Source organism: Muntiacus reevesi, chromosome 20 (genome assembly GCF_963930625.1).
Source record: "Muntiacus reevesi chromosome 20, mMunRee1.1, whole genome shotgun sequence".
In the NCBI taxonomy this organism is placed as follows: Eukaryota; Metazoa; Chordata; class Mammalia; order Artiodactyla; family Cervidae; genus Muntiacus; species Muntiacus reevesi.
The window spans coordinates 50,861,389-50,879,129 of record NC_089268.1 but is presented as its reverse complement, the minus strand read 5'-3'; the positions used below and the strand labels follow the sequence as shown (position 1 = coordinate 50,879,129).

Genomic DNA, 17,741 nt, shown 5'->3' with positions numbered 1-17,741 from the left:
ATTCGAGGGCAAGTCGGCACATTTTCACCTCGCATTCCATCCAAATGGCTCGATTTTATTCATGGATGAGACCACAGGAGTAAAGTACGTGTACACATGGAGATACGGAGGGTTTTGTCTTCTCTTTTTTTCCTTTTTCTGATTCTTTTCTTTTAAATATATATATATAAATATGAACAAAGCACTTGTATAAAAATAAGACAGGACTACACTATATAGCTTCGTACCTTCTAACTTTTACTATTACACAATGAATGCTTTCCCATTACAGTAAAAACTTTTGAAAATATATATTAGGTAACAATAAAGGCAGATACAGAATTACACTTATATGTATATACACAGCAGAGTCTTAAAATGCATTTTTAAAAGACTGGAAGAGGGTGTTGAAGTATTAAGTGAGAATCTGAGTAGATTTTTCACAATAAGTGTGTATTAGTTTTAAAAAAGTTAAGTTTTAAGCTTTACATTTATTAAAAGATTCAAGAAGCTTCATAGATCTTGCCTGGTTTGTTATTACTATTTCAAAATATTTTGTGTTAAAGGTGACTACAAGTCCATTTATTTCTACAAATGTTTAAAATTATTGTAGTGTACTGTTTCCATATTTAGAAATACTTTCCTTCAAAACTCATTTTGAGGACAGCTCTGGAACCTGACCAGCAGCGGAACACGCCACACCAAACTGCGTCCCTTTGGCCTAAGCATTATACTGTCACCGTTTAGTCGTTCAGTCGTGTCTGACTCTTTGCGGAGTCAGACTGCAAAGTCATGGACTGCAGCCCACCAGGTTCCTCTGTCCATGGGGTTTCCTAGGCAAGAATACTGGAGAGGGTTGCCATTTCCTTCTCCAGGGGATCTTCCTGACCCAACGACTGAACCCGAGTTCTCTTGTATCGTCCGGCATATTCTTTACCACTAGGCCACCTAGGAAGTCCACAGATTATACTGAGCTGAAGGCAATTAAGCAGATACAAGAAAAGCTCTCTGCTTTCCCCTTACTTCCTAAGAGCAGGACATAAATTTGCAAAGGTGTCCCGCATCCCATCTACGAGGAAGAGCAGAAGTTAATCGCTGGAGGGAACCCTAGACCCTCATCGGCCCAGAGGAGGCACGAGAGAAAGCTACATAGTATACTTAACTAGTTCTTGTCTCTCATTTGTTGTTCAGTCGCTCAGTCTGTCTGACTCTCTACGACCCCATGATGGCAGCACGCTGGGCTTCCCTGTCCTTCACTATCCCCCGGAGTTTGCTCAGACTCACGTCCATTAAGTCAGTGATGCCATTCAACCATCTCATTCTCTATTGCCCTCTTCCCTTCCTGCCCTTAAGCCTTCCCAGCATCGGAGTCTTTTCCAATGAGTTGGCTCTATCAGGTGGCCAAAGTACTGGAGCTTAAGTTTCAGCATCAGTCCTTCCAATTAATATTCAGGGTTGATTAACTTTAGGATCGACTGGTTTGATCTCCTTGCAGTCCAAGGGACTCTCAAGAGTCTTCTCCAACACCACAGATAAAAGGATTGATTCTCCAGCACTCAGCCTTCTTTATAGTCCAATTTTCACAATCATATATGACTACTGGAAAAACCATAGCTTTGACTAGATGGACCTTTGTCGGCAAAGTGATGTCTCTGCTTTTTAATACACTGTTTGTCCCCCATTAGTTTCCCATATATTTGCCTTAACCCAGTTTGCCTCTCTAAAAACGCAAGGTCCTTTTCCTTTGTCCTGTCACTTCCCTTCAAACCTGTTGTGTTTTCTGCTAAGTTGCTATCCAAGCCCCAGTTCATCACTAGGTACTCCGTGTGTATGAGACCTGCACATGTTCACAGTCCTGTTTTTCTCTTTTTAATCGGCCTTCTGTTGGTTAATAAAGCTAATAAGCTAATAAAACTTAAGGCAGAATGAGGAAATTTCTCTCTAGGCTCTGAAAACCTCTTCTCAAACTACCTGCTTTTGTGAAGTTCAGGGGATGTTTGCTCTGGGCAATAATTAAAAGGTTATATAAAAGTTCGTGATCCTACAATTCAAACTGCATGATGGCCAAAGGGTAAAGATTCCTTCTCAACTTTTTTGCTTACCTCTTCTAATCATAAAATCGGGTTTCAGTCCTCTTTACAGTTGCAGGGAGGTTGCAACACATACTTTAAATCCAGTATCAACTGAAAAAATATTTCCTTTGCTGTTCATTTTTATACTATCTTTTATATACTGCTAGTTCTCTGTGGTGCTGGAGAAGACTCCTGAGAGTCCCTTGGACTGCAAGGAGATCCAACTAATCGATCTAAAAGGAAATCTGTCCTGAATATTCATTGGAAGGACTGATGCTGAAGCTCCAGTGTGATGCCCACCTGATGCAAAGAACTGACTTACTGGACACGACTGGGCGAGAGAACAAGTTCTCTGTGATCCATTCCTTTTTGTAAAATCATCTCACAAGAAGAGACTCAGACATGCCTTGGGTGGTTGCCTTTCGGTTAAGTTCGAAGCAGTTCTTATGCAGATGAATTAGAAATTCCAGTCTTGTCAGCTTTTAGGAAAGTCAATTCTTCCCTAAAAACGTTTCATTTGTTTTCATCCCACCTCTGTTTCCTTTCTCTAAATACCAAAAAGTCAGGTGTGTGACACGTTTTTTAACTAGTTTCAGAAGAGCAGGAACGGGGCCTAGAGGCCAGAGATTAGCGGGTCCCAACCCGACGTCGCCCGTCCGCCGGCGCCAGGGGATGCCCGCGCATTCCTAACGTTTAACTACGGAGCGGCCGCGAGACACCACTCGATTGGGTTCAAAGGCCAACAGTCTGGGGAGAACGGTGCTAGACGTGCGTCTCCGGCCGCCACTGCGGGTGACCCTTCGGTCTGCGTGGGACCCGTCCCGGACCAGCATTCCGACCGCGTCCACCGGTACCCCCACTCCCCGCCTGACTCCGCCCTCCGCCCCCTCCCGCCCCCTCCCGCCCCCTCCCGCCCCCTCCCGCACGCAAAGCCACGCCCCTCGCGCAGCCGCGGCGCAGGTCCCAGCTCTCTGGCGTCCCGCCCGCGGGTGGGTTTGCGCATGCGCAGCCTGCCAGCCTCCCTCGGCGCGGACCGGAAAGGGACGCGCGGCAACCCGCCGAGCCTCCGCGAACTACGTTTCCCGGAAGGCCGTGCGAGGCGCCGGCGCCGGCGCCGGCCGGAAAAGGGCGCGCCTCAGCCGCCGAGCGGCCGCGGACTACGTTTCCCGTCGGGCCGTGCGAGCCGGCGCCGGCGGCGGCCGTGCGGGCTACCGCGGACTCCGCTTCCCGGCGCGCCGCGCGAGGCGGCAGGGCGGCGGGCAGAGGGCGGGCCGACGCGGGCGGCCGGGACGTGAGGCCTGAGCGGCGCTCTGCGCCGGGCCGCGCGCGTCCTGCCGCCTCCCGGAGCCGGGGGCGCGCGGCGCGGGGCCTCGCGCGGCGGCCGCCATGGAGGTGAGCGGGCCGGAGGACGACCCGCTGCTGGCGCAGCTGCACCGGGTGCAGTGCCCCGTGTGCCAGCAGGCTATGCCCGCCGCGCACATCAACGCGCACCTGGACCGCTGCCTGCTGCTGCACCCGGCGGGCCTGGCGGAGCCCGCGCAACCCCGCGCCAAGCGGCGCCGGCCGTCCGAGAGCTCGGCGCTCAAGCAGCCGGCCACACCGACGGCGGCCGAGAGCAGCGAGGGCGAGGCGGAGGAGCCGGACGACGGCGGCGAGAGCGAGGGCCGCGAGAGCGACGACGCGCCGCCCACGCCCAGCGGCGCGCGCCTGCTGCCTGACTTCCCGGGCGCGCGGCCCGGCAGCCCGGGCGGCAAGGGCGCGGGGCCGCGGCCGGCGGCGGCGGCGGCCGGTGGCGCGTCCCCGCGGAGCTGGGGCGAGGCCGAAGCGCCGGAAGAGGAGGAGGCGGCGGGCGACGCGGACGGCGAGGACGACGCGGGCCGCTGGGATGCGGACGCGGGCGCCGCCGCATTCGGGGCCCCAGGGGGCCGCCCGCGCGCGCCGGCGGCTGAGGAGGTGCGGCAGCTGCTGGAGGGGAAGCCGCTGGCCGACACCATGCGCCCCGACGCGCTGCAGGACTTCGTGGGGCAGGGCCGCGCCGTGGGGCCCGAGACGCTGCTGCGCTCGCTGCTCGAGGCCAGTGAGGTGCCCTCGCTCATCCTGTGGGGGCCACCGGGCTGCGGCAAGGTCAGCGCACCGTCCCGGCCCTCTGCGAGGGGAGATGGGGGGTCCGATCAGGGCCCCCGAGGCGTCCCGCCTGGGCCGCACCCCCGGCTGTTAGTAGCCCGATTCTCGGGGAAAAGACAGGTGGCCTGAAGCAGTTTCCCATTCGGGAGTGTGACCATTCAGTTTGGAGAGGGGGGGCGGAATGCAAAAAATTTTAAATTTCTGTTGTGCTTCCTTCTGTTTAGCTGTTGGGTTTCTTGTTCATTCGTTTTGTTCTTGCAAACAGTTCTTTATCAAACCTCGAAACTGTATTTACTTAACAGGGCTGACCTGAGAACTCCTTCCCTTTGCAAGTCGCTTTCATCCGCTGTTTTCCCTAGCTTCTTACGATGCCTTGTCCTTTATAGAGAAGAAGCTGGGTGCGTCTTGGTGTCCAGTGCTTTCTTAGGAATTGGCACAAGCCCAGAGGTGGGCACTTAGGATGCTGGAATCTAGAGAACAGAGAATTGGAAGAACACTTGAGCAGCAGTCTTAAGGAGTCAGGTGTTAAGACTGAAAAACGAGAGAGCCAAGCGATGCTTAAATATATACATTTTATCTGCTGGAAAAGGGAGAGAGCACCACAGAGTGGGAAGCAGAGCCCAGGATTGGGTGTAGAGGAGCTCAGAGCTGTGAGGCTCAGACACCTTGATGGTGTTTCTTTGGTTCTTCTCTCCAGCTTTAGCCTCTGTTTATGTGTCTTGCTTGTCTTGTGCTTTCCTTTGGCCAGGGAACTGTCAGATTTAACCCAGACAGCACGGTACTATGCAGTGGCATCCTTACTGATTCCCGAGAACTCTTTACTTAAGATGGTCGGAACGGTTAATCAGATGGAAGAGGCAGAGAAGAAGAAGAACGTCCTTGGGGCGGTGAGCAGGGCGCACTCACAGGATGCGCGGCCGGAAAGGCAGCGGCTAGGCTGGTCAGTGCAGAGTGGCTGGCCTGTCGCAAGCCAGGCATGTGTGGCCTCTGGGCTGGGTCTGGCTGAGGAGCAGCCGCAGTGTCTGATGGGGCCATGTGACCCTCAGAAAATAAAATGCCCCCTTGCCACTCATTCCGGAGCGTATTTGCCCCTCTTCACCCCCATCCTTACTGTTGCACTTCGATGCCGACAGTAATAATAATGAGAGTGTGTGCGTGTGTGTGCAGCCCTCAGTAGGCGCCAGCTGCCAAGCAGCACTCTTCTTTGGAATTCTTCGCTTCCTGGGAAGCATTGATGGAGGCGTTGCTGCTGCCTCACTCCATCCACAGCGGACGTGAGCTGTGGACGGTTGCACGTGCTGGTTTAAGGTTACCGTTGCTCTCCCAGTTCAAGTGCTGGTTCTCTTTTGCGCTGCCTGCGAGCTTCGGGCTGTGGTCCCCCCGGCCCGTGGGTCTGCGCCTCGCTGCTCGGTGTTGCTGCTCTCTTGGCCGGGTGAGGTCGCATCTACCACCAGGCTCTGCTGCGTCCATTCAGCAGCTCTTTCCAGAGGTTCTGGAGATCTTAGTGTCCCCCGAAAGGCATCAGTGGAGTTAGACGTGAAGGGAAGGAGGTCAGAATTAGCTGGACTTTCAGCTGCTTTTCCTGCTTCATGTGTAGCATTTTTTTAGCGTGTGAAGACGCGCTACGCTGTTTCAGATGGTTCTCTGCTGCCGAGCACACCAGTGTCCAGGCCTCTGGTAGGTGCTGGTGCCCGTCCCTCCGTCTCACAGTTCCTGCCCTCTGTCTTTTCGCAGACCACACTGGCCCACATCATAGCCAACAACAGCAAGAAGCACAGCATCAGGTTTGTGACGTTGTCAGCAACCAGCGCCAAGACAACCGACGTGCGGGACGTCATCAAACAAGCTCAGAACGAGAAGAGATTTTTCAAGAGGAAAACCATCCTTTTTATTGACGAGATTCATCGGTTCAATAAGTCTCAGCAGGTACGTGCTCGCTCTTGTTTCCTTCTGGTCCTTGCAAATGTGGACTTGAGTGTGAAGCCTGTGCGGTCACTGCACACGGGCTCAGGGTGGGGGTGATGGGAATCTCCAGGAGCCCAGGCCCTCCGCCCTTCTCCTTCATGCCTGTTACCCTCACTTTTTCTTAGCATTTTTTTGGTGGCCAGAAAATGCTTCCTCTGTCTGATAAATGAAATTGTAGGTATATCCCAGGGCTCTTGATATGAGAAAAAGTACTTTGGGTCAAGTTTCCAAGTTTCAGGCATTTGTAATTGAAACATCAGGACTAGTGGACAGCTTAAGTTGCTGATCGGATCCTGAATTTGGGATTAGGAAAAGAAGGAATAGCCGGCTCACCCTGGATCCTGCAGGCTGTCGACTGGGGTCAGCGTCCTCTGTTTTCCTTCCTGATCAGGACACGTTCCTTCCCCATGTGGAGTGTGGGACCATCACCCTGATCGGGGCGACCACGGAGAACCCCTCCTTCCAGGTCAACGCTGCTCTCCTGAGCCGCTGCCGAGTCATCGTGCTCGAGAAGCTCCCCGTGGAGGCCGTGGTGACCATCCTAATGCGGGCCGTCAACTCCCTGGGGATCCAAGTGCTGGACTCCAGCCGCCCTGCCGACCCTCTGAGCCACGGCGGCAACAGCAGCTCCGAGTAAGCGGCTCTGGCTCCGGGTTGGGGGGGGCGCCTGGCTGGGCTGGAGGGCAGGATGGGGGAGGGTGTCCTTCCAGGATGGACGGGCGCATGTGGAGCTGGCCTGCAGAGGGCTCCCGTCTATCCTGGGTGTCCCCACAGCTCCTCCGGCTCTGACTAACCGCCTGGCCCCGGCTCTAGTTCTCAGGTGTTTGCCTTGGTGCCAGCAGATTCTGGGCTTTTCCTTGCACACCTTTTTATTAAGGCTCGCAAAACCTAGAGAGGCTTTTTTTATTATTTTCTTCATAGGAGAAACTTATGTCATGAATCTTTGGAAGTTTATACTCAGATTCCAATTTTATTTTTCCTGCAGGTTTTTTTTTTCTGTAAAACATTGATTAAGAATTAATGTAAACGTTACTGTAAACTTTTTCAAGTGTTTTTAGGGTGATTGTTGTGCACTCTGGAAGTCAGAGACTCAATTCCACGAAAGGAAAGAAATTGTAACTGAAAAGGATGCCTTTAAGGCTGTCCACTCCTCCGGGTGATGTCTCTGTGTTGTGAGAGACGCGTGAGTCTGGTCACACGTGGTGTGTGTTTCATGGGCCATCGATTGCCTTACGTGGGGCAGGGCTCTTCTCTTATTTGTGTTAGAAGCACGCCTCTGCCGCCTGCTCCTGCCCCAGATGCAGAGGGAATTACCTAGGGCGCTGGGAAGCCTGGACAGGGACCCCCTTCGGCCAGGTCGCATGGCTTGAGGGTTGAGCCGCCCACGCAGGGGCTGAGGAGCCGAGAGGGCCCCGCGGGCATCGGTCGTTGAAGCTTCAGCCGTGAAAGCATGTCACTGTCTCTGGACTCAGAGCGCACTCTGCTTTGGGTGCTGGTTGCTGAGGTCCCTGAACACCTCCCTGTCTGTCCTGGACCTGAGCGCCCCTCCTCGCCCTCGCCTGAGGCCTCGAGGGGTCTCATGGTATTTCCTCCTCTTGAGGCCCCGCGTGGTGTCAGCGGGGTTGGGAGGAACTGGCTACGGGCTGGAAGCTCCGCAGCGTTGTTCTTGGCAGTCAGTTCCCATTCGGAGACTTGCCTCGTGACCGTCCCGATCAGGCCTTTTTATTACTGCAACACATCTGTGTTTAGAAAGCCTGAGTCTGGACGGGGGCAGTCCTGGAATGTGGCTCGTGTGAGAGGGAATGAGGAGCCGTGGAGACCAGGCGGACTCACCCCATGCCCGTGACTCCAACCTGATGGAAGGGATGACAGCGGAACAGAGCGGACTTCGAACACTGAGGGGAGGATTGCCTTTTCCAGCTGTGGGAAACTCACCTCCGTCTCTAAAGGCTTTCTCGCAGCCTACTCATTGGCCTCTGTCGTCACGAACGAGGCCCGCTCACCGCCCGTCCGTGAGGACTGGGCTCTGAGACCGCCTGTACGCCTGTCCTCTGCCCGCTTCCTGCCCCGGGGGTGCCTGGCGCAGCCACAAGGGCGGTCTGTGCCCCCGGCGCTGACCCGATGGTGGCACAGCGGCAGCGATCCACCCCTTTGTCTGGTGCTGACAGTTTCCAAGATGCCTGTTTGGTAAAAAGATAATACTGAGAGATCTGAGTACCTAGCTTGCTTTTCAAAATAGTGTTTTATTATGAAGGTTGCAGACTTTGTGTGATGTGACCTAGTTTTGTTTTCAGAGTTTGAGTGGATGGTCACAGGATAGACATGTACCGGGTGTTGTGAAGGTTCTGCCTGCCCCAGGCCCGCCCCCAGCTCAGTGAGGTGAGTGGTTAGTGGGTGGGCAGTTCACAGAGCGGGCTCAGCAAGCGCTCCGGGTGCTGCGGATAAGGGTTTGTGGTGTGTTCTCTTGTGTACTTCCCGTCTGTCTCAGTTTTTAAAAATACACGTTCCCGCCTGCAGCTGTGGGGAAGCTGAAGTTGGTCCACTCGGTGTGCAGAAGTGGGGGCTGTCTGCCAGGCCCTGCAGGTCAAGGACCCCGTCCTGTGGCCCCAGCGTCGGGGGTGGAGATGATCGCTTCTGGAGGGCGGCCCCGCGACACTGGCTCAGGCCTCCAGCCCCGCGCTCCCCTGACACGTGGTCCTGCGGGCGCTCTGCTGCCGGTGGCTCCGAGGAGAAAGGCTGTCAGGGTCACTAGTTCTTGGGCGAGCTGTTGAGGCCGTGTGGGTCTGCCCACCCCACACACACACACAGACAAACACACATACACACTTGTGCAGACACAGTTACACACAGACACACACATACACACACTTGTGCATACACACATCACACACACAGATGTGCGCATTACATGCACACTTGTACACACATATATATATACACGCATATACACAGACACGCACTCAAACACATGCACTTACACATATACACTTATACAGACACACATATACATACATCACACACATACACAGAGACACAAATACACACCTGTACAGACACACATATACACACTTGCAGACAGTTATGCACATCAACACACCGACACATGTACACATATGCATGCACACTTACACATACACACACGCTTATGCACATGCACAGACACTTAGACATACGCAGTTATGCGCATAAACACACGCAGTTAAACACACCGACACACATATGCACACTTATACAGACACATATACATCAGAGACACACTTATACACACAGACACGCGCATATACACACATACGCACAGAGACACGCAGATGTGCCGTCAGCAAGGCTGCCCTCCCCCGCGGCTCCCCCAAGCTACCGCAGCTCCTCTGCATCTGGCCCCCCGCAGCATCCTTTATCTTTTGTGCGGGTCGTCTAGTGTTTTTCCATATCATCAAGAATTCCCTTTGGAAGTGGCTGTCAGCTTTACAAAGAGCCAGTGCTGTGGTCTTGGTGTGTGTTATGTCTGGTCAGGAGGGGCGGATGGGCCGATGGGAGAGCCGTCTGTTGTGAGCTGACTCCTGGGGGCGGAGAGGCAGCTGGGAGGCTTGGCTCTGGAGACACGGCATCCATGAGACGCCAGAGACGGGCGTTCGGGGGCGAGTGCAGCCTGGGATCCTCAAGGCTGTCCCCCCAGCTAGGCGGGCACCCTCTGTGAGCACTCCCCGCCCAGGCCGGTGGGGCCTTTGGGGTTGTTCTCCAAATAGCTGCTTCAGATGATCCGTGTCGATTTATTAATTGCTGTGACATTTCCAGCCGAAGGTTGGCAGGGATATGGCTGAGCTGTAACTTTGAACCATTATATTTTGCTTTGTATGTATATAGCTAGCCACAAAGAATAAGACCCCTCTACATAGCTAAGTTTTGGATACCTTGTCTAACTAGACAGAATAGGAAAAGTTGCTCAGTTAGACTCGAAAGGAGTCACAGTTAGACCTTCCTGACAAAGGCCCACGCGTGGCCAGTGCTCCCGTGGCCGCGTGCCCCAGGCCAGCGCAGAGGGAGGGGGACAGGCCTGTCCGTCAAGTGCAGGACGCGTGCCTGTAGAGCTGTCCCTCAGGGTCTGCAGGGCATTGGGTCCAGAGCCCTCCCACCCCCGTGGACACCGGAATCTGAGGCTGGAGGACGCGCAGGCCCCTTCTCTGTCAACCTGATGTTTGCATGGGACCCAGAGCACGTCCTCCCATGTACGCTAGGTTGTCTCTAGGCGACTCATCACACCTAACACGATGTAGATAAACCACGTGTAGTTGTTGGACGTGCTCTAATGCTTTGTGAGTGGTGGTCAGCGCGCAGCAGACTCAAGCTTTGCTTTTTAGAACTATCTGGAATTTTTCCCTAATACGTTACGTCCGAGGCCAGTTGAATTCGTACATGTGGAACCTGGAGATGCAAAGGGCTGAATGTCGAGTGAAAAAGGACCAAACGTCAGGTGAAGTAACCTTGGGACTCAGGGCGAGGCTCTGCTCAGCCTTGCCAGTGCTGGCCACGTAACAGCACAGACCCGCCCCAACGCCAGGGTTTGGGGCCCGGGCGGAAGCTTGAGCCTCGGGGGCCTCCGTAGTGACCTTGTGGGGATGAGAGGCACAGCGTGCTGCAGGAGGGGGTGTCCAGGGTGTGACACGGTGGTGGTGTTGCAGGCCCTCGGTGTTCATTGAGGACAAGGCAGTGGACACACTGGCCCACCTGAGTGATGGGGACGCGCGGGCCGGGCTGAACGGGCTGCAGCTGGCGGTGCTGGCCCGACTGAGCGCCCGGAAGACCTTTGGGAAGAAGGGCGGGCAGAGCTACCCCCCGAGCCGCGTGCTGGTCACAGAGAGCGACGTGAAGGAGGGCCTGCAGCGCTCACACATCCTCTATGACCGGGCAGGTGAGTGACCCACTCCCCCCCCCCCCCACTCCCCCCCGCAGCTCCACGCGCCCCCAGGCAGCTCCACCCATAGCTCTGCCTCCTGACTTCTGATTCGGGGGCTGACAGCTGGTGTGGAATCTCGGAAACTCGGGTGTGTGTTCAGTTTAAGTAGCTTGGTTCAATTGGAGTTCTTTAATGAGAGTTAAAATCCTTAATTCCCTTGTGGCTCAGCTGGTAAAGAATCTGCCCGCAATGGGGGAGACCTGGGTTCAATCCCTGGGTTAGGAAAGGTCCCCTGGAGAAGGGAAACGCTACCCACTCCAGTATTCTGGCCTGGAGAATCCCATGGACTGTATAGTCAAGGGGTCGCGAAGAGTTAGACACGACTGAGCGACTTTCACTTTAATTCTTAAAGGCACAATTAAAAATTAAGCTTAGGTAGAAATTGATGCTTTTATTCTGTGCTAGTTTTTTTAAAAGTGCTTTTTGCCATGTGCATTTATCTGTTTTCATAAAACCATATTTACAGATAACAAACCTGACATCAGCTCCTGTTAAATCCCTGAGCTGGAATATGGAATAGTAAACATAAGCACAGCACATTGGTGTGTCTTTACCAAAGATGTGGGTGATGAAGAGAGTCCCCTGTAGACGAGGGTGTGTGTGATTCTGGGCGGTCTTGCTGGAGTCGGATTTCCACCCCTTTGGAAGGAAGTGGGTTCTCCACCGTGCTGCCTTCACCATGGACCCGGTGAAGCGTGAGGCCGAGGCCCTCTGCAGCGGGCGGGGCTCAGCACCGTCTCCCCAGCCTCGCATCCCACTACGGCAGCTTTGCCCCTCCGGGGGGCTGGGTGAGGGCGGTGTCGGAGCTCCCCATGCTCCGGCCCTCCTGGGTCCCTCGCTGGCTCGGGCTTCCCTGGGGTCAGCGGGGAGAGGCGTGCGGCGCGCGCGGGCGCGGGGCTGAGCCGGGCTCTGCGTGCAGGGGAGGAGCACTACAACTGCATCTCGGCGCTGCACAAGTCCATGCGGGGCTCCGACGCCAGCGCCGCGCTCTACTGGCTGGGCCGCATGCTGGAGGGCGGCGAGGACCCACTCTACGTGGCGCGGCGGCTCGTGAGGTTCGCCAGCGAGGACGTGGGTGAGTGACGGCGCAGGGCGGGGCCCGGGAGTGTCCTGGGCGGGGCCTCGGGCGGGGCGGGGCCCGGGGAGTGTCCTGGGCGGGGCCTCGGGCGGGGCGGGGCCCGGGGAGTGTCCTGGGCGGGGCCTCGGGCGGGGCGGGGCCCGGGGAGTGTCCTGGGCGGGGTCTCGGGCGGGGCGGGACCCGGGGCATGTCCTGGGCGGGGCCTTGGGCGGGGCCCGGGGAGTGTCCTGGGCGGGGCCTTGGGTGGGGCGGGGCCCGGGGAGTGTCCTGGGCGGGGCCTCGGGCGGGGCGGGGCCCGGGGAGTGTCCTGGGCGGGGTCTCGGGCGGGGCGGGACCCGGGGCATGTCCTGGGCGGGGCCTTGGGCGGGGCCCGGGGAGTGTCCTGGGCGGGCGGGGAGAGGCCGTGGTCTCTTTCTGGGCGTCTGGCTCCGAGTCACGGGTCCCCGCGTGCCTCGGTAGTGACCCCGCGGGGGTGCGGGCCGCCTTCACAGCTCGGGCCTCTGCGGCCGTGGGGTCCCTGGGACCCCGTGTCACGGCCCTGTCAGCGCCGTTCTCCCAGCGGCACTTGCTCACGTGGTGTCCCCGTGTCGCCTTGGGTGATTCTTGTGGCATTCACACTCTGATCTCTGCTCTGTTTTTGTTCTGGAGGTCTGCGACAAGTCCTCTTTGATGTCACTACTACAAAAAGGTTGACTCCCTCCAGGCTCGGGTGACGGTTGGCCTGTTGAGCGGTGCAGGGTCTTAGACACGACCTTTGCTGACAGTGTTCTGTTGGCAGGAGCTTGGTACACGCCGGGGGCCAGAAAATCGGTGCAGCTTGCTTTGTTGCGATTTTCCCTTCATTCGCGGTTTTGGCGTTACTGCAGTGGTGTAGAACAGGCCCAGGATCTCTCTGAGGTGCCCGTGTTGAAATGAAAGCAGCGTTTTAATTTTGCTTTGGAGTCAGATGTTCTGGTTTTCATCAGACAGCTCCCGAGATATTAATAGCAAGGGAGGATTCCAGGCCCAGTTTAAAGGAGACGACCGCAGAGCCGTAGCTTTCTTTGGGGTCAGTAAGTGCTCCGCTTTCAGCGTGTCCAGCCTCGTGACCGTCTCCATGGCCTCTGCTCCTTGCGTGTATTGCACGTGGTCTCTTGTTTTTCCTACTAGATGTAGAGCTTTTATCTCCAAGGAAACAGTTTTTGACCCTGCGCAGTAACCACCCCGCGCACACCTCTGCAGTCAGCTAAGATCAGATTTTGCTGAGTGATTCCTGGTTAAGAGTCTGCAGGCGGTGGGGGTCGGCACAGGGGTGGGCACTGGGAGTTAACTCGCCCCTGTTCGTGTGTGTGGCAGGCCTGGCCGACCCGTCCGCGTTGACACAAGCAGTCGCCGCCTACCAAGGCTGTCACTTCATAGGCATGCCCGAGTGCGAGGTAAGGCCCCTTCGGATGGCGCCTCCCTGGGCCTGGACCGCGGAGGAGGCTGCCTGGCTTTCTGACGCCCGTCTGGGAACTTAGACGCTGGGGCGGGGGCGACCTTGGTGTCAGCAGGGGCTCGTGTGGGCTCCTCGGAGGCGTTCAGGGTTTCCTGGGGGCAGGAGCGTCAGAGGGGCTGAGCAGGACGTCTCTGCAAGTTCACCCACAGATAGAGCAGCTCCTGCCTAGCTTTATACGTTGGGGTTTTAAGAAGAATTTCATATGATAAAAAGTTTCAGTTTTAAAAGAAAAGCACCGGTCTGGTTTAGCGTCGCCTCGTGCAGGACCGCCTCCTCCCTGTCGTGGTTACCCAGACTGTGGGCCCCGTGGGAGGTCAGCGGGGGCGGGGGCGGGGTCTCCCAGAGTTAACGCGGGCGGTGCCCCGACCCAGACCCCGCGCAGGTCCTCCTGGCCCGGTGGGGCGGGGGCTCCCAGAGTTAACCCGGGCGGTGCCCCGACCCAGACCTAACCCGGGCGGCGCCCCGACCCAGACCCCGCGCTGGTCCTCCTGGCCCGGTGGGGCGGGGTCTCCCAGAGTTAACCCGGGCGGCGCCCCCCACCCCGGCCCCGCGCAGGTCCTCCTGGCCCAGTGCGTCGTCTACCTGGCGCGGGCCCCGAAGTCGGTGGAGGTGTACAGCGCCTACAGCAACGTCAAGGCCTGCCTGCGGGGCCACCAGGGGCCGCTGCCCCCCGTGCCCCTGCATCTGCGCAACGCGCCCACCAGGCTGATGAAGGACCTGGGCTACGGCCAAGGCTACAAGTACAACCCCGCCTACAGCGAGCCGGTGGAGCAGGAGTACCTGCCCCAGGAGCTGCGGGGCGTGGACTTCTTCAAGCAGCGGCGGTGCTGACGGAGGCGGCCGCGGCGGGAGAGGAGGCCCTGGGTTGCCGGGGCAGGGGCCTGGCGGAGGCTGTCTCGGGCCGCCTTTCGTGCCAGAGACGAGCGTTCCCGAGGCGGGGGCACAGCTGCTGCAGCTACGTGTGTGACGTGACGTGTTCGTTTGCGCCCTGTGCGACGTTATGCTCATGAAACGTTCTGGCAGCTTTGTGCAATGGATTCACGTTATAAGGAGGTATATTTTGTCATAGTATTTAAGTCATAATGTCATTTCAGAGTTTAGTTCTGTAGGTTTCTTTTGCTTTAAAAAATGTTTATTCTGGGTAGTTTCAAATTGGTAAAAAAAAAAAATGTAATTGTGGTTTAATACTGCATAGTGTTTTGGGTATTTTTTTTATATGCAAAAGGTCTTATGAGCCAATAAAACTATTTCAAAGTACTCTTTGGTTCTTGCCTGTTTTCCACCTGGGATCCGCGGTTCCAACATCTGTCAGTGTTACATGCTGATGGGTAAATAGAAAAATGACCCTAGGTAACAGTTCAGAAGTCTGTGTATCTATTGAAAATCCACTTTAAAAATTTTTAAGGATTTTGAAACATCATCGTGATTGATTTAAGTACAGTTGATCTTCAGTTCCAGAGTTGGTTGGTTCCTATTTCTTTGAGGCAATTTCTCGGAATCGTGGCAGCTTACGTCACGGCCCCAGTCCGGTCATCGTGCAGCTGACGTCACCTGGCGAAGGTTTCAGCGCAGGATGTGGCTCCGAATACTGTCTGTGATCCTGGAGGAGGAGCCCGAGGCCCCTGACTCTGCTTCCTGCCTGACCTGCTGCTGTTTGCTCTCCCTTGACTGTTTGCCTCTGTTTCTGCGTCCTCTCACGTCACTGATCAGACTTACCTTCTGGCTAAAGTTTTTCCGCAAAGGCAGGTGGTGGACCCTGAGAAAGGACCACAGGGTCCTGCTCCGCTTCGCTGAGTCCTCAGGCTCCCTCTAGCTGTCGGGCACCCCTCCTCCAGGAGGACCCCGTCTGCTGGTTGGCCGGTGGTCTGCCCTGTGGGGGGCCCCTCCCATCCTGGGTGCTGTTGCTTCCCCCACGCGCCACATCTGACCTCGGGATCCTGTGCGCGACCTGCTGACGTGAGCACATCCTGCAGTTGCTTTAAGGAGCACGGAGGCCTGGGCAGCAGGACCACCTGAGAGCCTGGGGCTGCTCTGACTCCGCCTGCAGGCCTGCCCGATGGTTCGGGAATAAACTCTCGGTCGGAGGACTTCCCTGGTGTCCAGTGGCTAAGACTCCCCCCTGCCGAGGCAGGGGGCCCCAGTTCAACCCCAGGTCAGGGAGCTGGATCCCACGTGCCGCAGTGAAGACCCAGCGCAGCCAAGTAAAGCCTACACTGTGTGCATGCTCTGGAGTCCCGTCGGGTGGTGACTCCGCGGACCGTAGCTCACCGGCTCCTCTGTCCATGGGATTTCCCAGGCAAGAATGCTGGGGTGGGTTGCCATTTCCTTTTCTGGGGGATCTTTCGGACCCAGGGATCAAACCCCCACCCATCTCTTTTATGTCTCTTGTATTAGGTTCTTTACCACTAGTGTCGCCTGGGAAAACCCTAGAAAAAATTTTTCAAATAAATTGAAAAAGAAGCTCCAAGTTGGGCATCCCGGCCAGTCGCCTTCCTGTCCCACCTTCTGCAGGCTGAGCGAGTCTTCCTGGGGTTGCAGTTGGCCGTGATTTATTTCACTGAGTGTGTGGGGGACCCGTTCAGTCTGGACACTTGGGTCTGAGTTCTGGGGCGGTTTTATTCATTCAATAAATACAGAGTGCCTGCCTCACACTGAGCTCTTGCTGGGAACATTAGGAAACGACAGACAAAATCCCGAGCTGTTGAAACTGGAGAAAGAGCGTTTCAGTATGGCAGTCCTCGCTAAGTGCTAAGGAGGACGTCCTTACCCTGGGGTGGATGTGGACAGGCTGGAGGTGTGGTTGAGATGTTGGTGGCCAAGCGGACCTCATCCAGAGCCGGGGCAGGAGCCTGGTGCCCCGATACCCAGGAGACAGGGGGCCTGCGAGGCCGTGGGGGCAGCCCTGGGCAGGGAAGTGCCAGGCAGGCACGGAGACTCCTTGGTTCTGGAAGACTGGGCTTCTGCTCGGCGTTTTTAGAAAAGGAGCCACGTACTGGGCCACCTGCGCTGCGGCGCTCAGCCGGGACGGGAGGGAGGCAGGGCCCTGGAGGTGCAGGGGGGCAGAGACGGTGAGGACCCATCTGGGGATGCGGGTGCCTGCAGGCAGAGCCAGCCACATTGGCGACGGGTTGTGTGTGGCTTGTGTGTGCAAGAGGAGCTGGCGGTGGCTGGCATTCACGGAGGGTGTTCTGCCTGCCAGCGTGGACAGCTCATCTGAACTCTCGTAGTAACCCAGTAAACCGAGGACCACGGTGGACGTTTTCGGGACAGAAAGCTTGATGGCTCGCTCCGGACTGCCCAGCTCCTCTGGGGCCTTGGTTTGCATCAGGTGTCCCTGCAGAGTGCTGCTCTTGCCTGAGGGTCTTTCTCACCTGCATCTCCTCCGGTCCCTCCTCCTGGAACAGCCTAGGTCGGCCAGCCTGAACCAGTCCTTGTGTATGTATCTTTCCTCCTTGTTTTCCGTCCTTTGTCTTGCTCTGCTCCCTGGAAGGGTTCCTTGGGCTTATTTTTCATCTTTGCCACCATCACGTTGTACATCTCCGAGAGCTCACTTTTCTGTTATGTCCTTTCTCTTGGTTGTAACCTGTATGTGTGTTGTGATTGCTTATCTTACTTCCCTGGATGTTGAACTTGTTTTTCATTTTCTCCCTGTATGCACTCTTCGCTTCCACACTTGTTTTTTCTGTCCGTTTGGCATCTGTCTTTCCTAGCACTTGCTCCTCAGATGTCCAGTCACCCCAGTAAGAAGCTCCTGTTCAGCTTGACGGCAGATTGGAAGCTCAGAATGTGAGTGGGGTCCGGGCGAAGCCATTTGTTGGAACCTGGCATCCAGAGTCTGCAGGGCTTATCCTCTCAGGCCCGTTAGAGTCCCGGAGAACTTCCGTCCTCCCCCGGGTGGGGAACCCTCTGGCCCCTGCGTTCTGGGCGCCATACGCTCCAGCGTCCCCCAGCAGCTCTGTGTGAGAAGGAGACCCGGCCCCCAGCTCTGCTGGGTCTGGTTCAGAGAGCCTCCTGGGGCGGGGAGGGCGAGCACCGCCATCGGAGCCCTGGGGATGCCCGCTGTGTAGACAGGGTGGGTTCTTGGCTGCTCTCCTG

General features: G+C 56.5%; 1 protein-coding gene across 1 annotated transcript; it reads left to right on the top strand.

The window, feature by feature from the left end:
• Positions 1–3,308: 3,308 nt before the first annotated feature.
• Positions 3,309–14,903, top strand: WRNIP1 (WRN helicase interacting protein 1). The gene is made up of 7 exons (XM_065912312.1): positions 3,309–4,175; positions 5,910–6,101; positions 6,532–6,773; positions 10,817–11,046; positions 12,011–12,166; positions 13,505–13,584; positions 14,202–14,903. The coding sequence occupies exons 1-7, from the start codon at positions 3,438–3,440 to the stop codon at positions 14,475–14,477; spliced, it is 1,914 nt and encodes a 637-aa protein (XP_065768384.1). The 5' UTR covers positions 3,309–3,437; the 3' UTR covers positions 14,478–14,903.
• The last annotated feature ends 2,838 nt before the right edge of the window (positions 14,904–17,741 follow it).

Coding starts and splice junctions, on each gene's coding strand:
- WRNIP1 (XM_065912312.1), top strand. CDS start 3,438: ATGGAGGTGAGCGGGCCGGAGGACGACCCGCTGCTGGCGCAGCTGCAC. Junction 6,102..6,531: donor GGTTCAATAAGTCTCAGCAG/GTACGTGCTCGC, acceptor CTTCCTGATCAG/GACACGTTCCTTCCCCATGT. Junction 11,047..12,010: donor CATCCTCTATGACCGGGCAG/GTGAGTGACCCA, acceptor CTCTGCGTGCAG/GGGAGGAGCACTACAACTGC.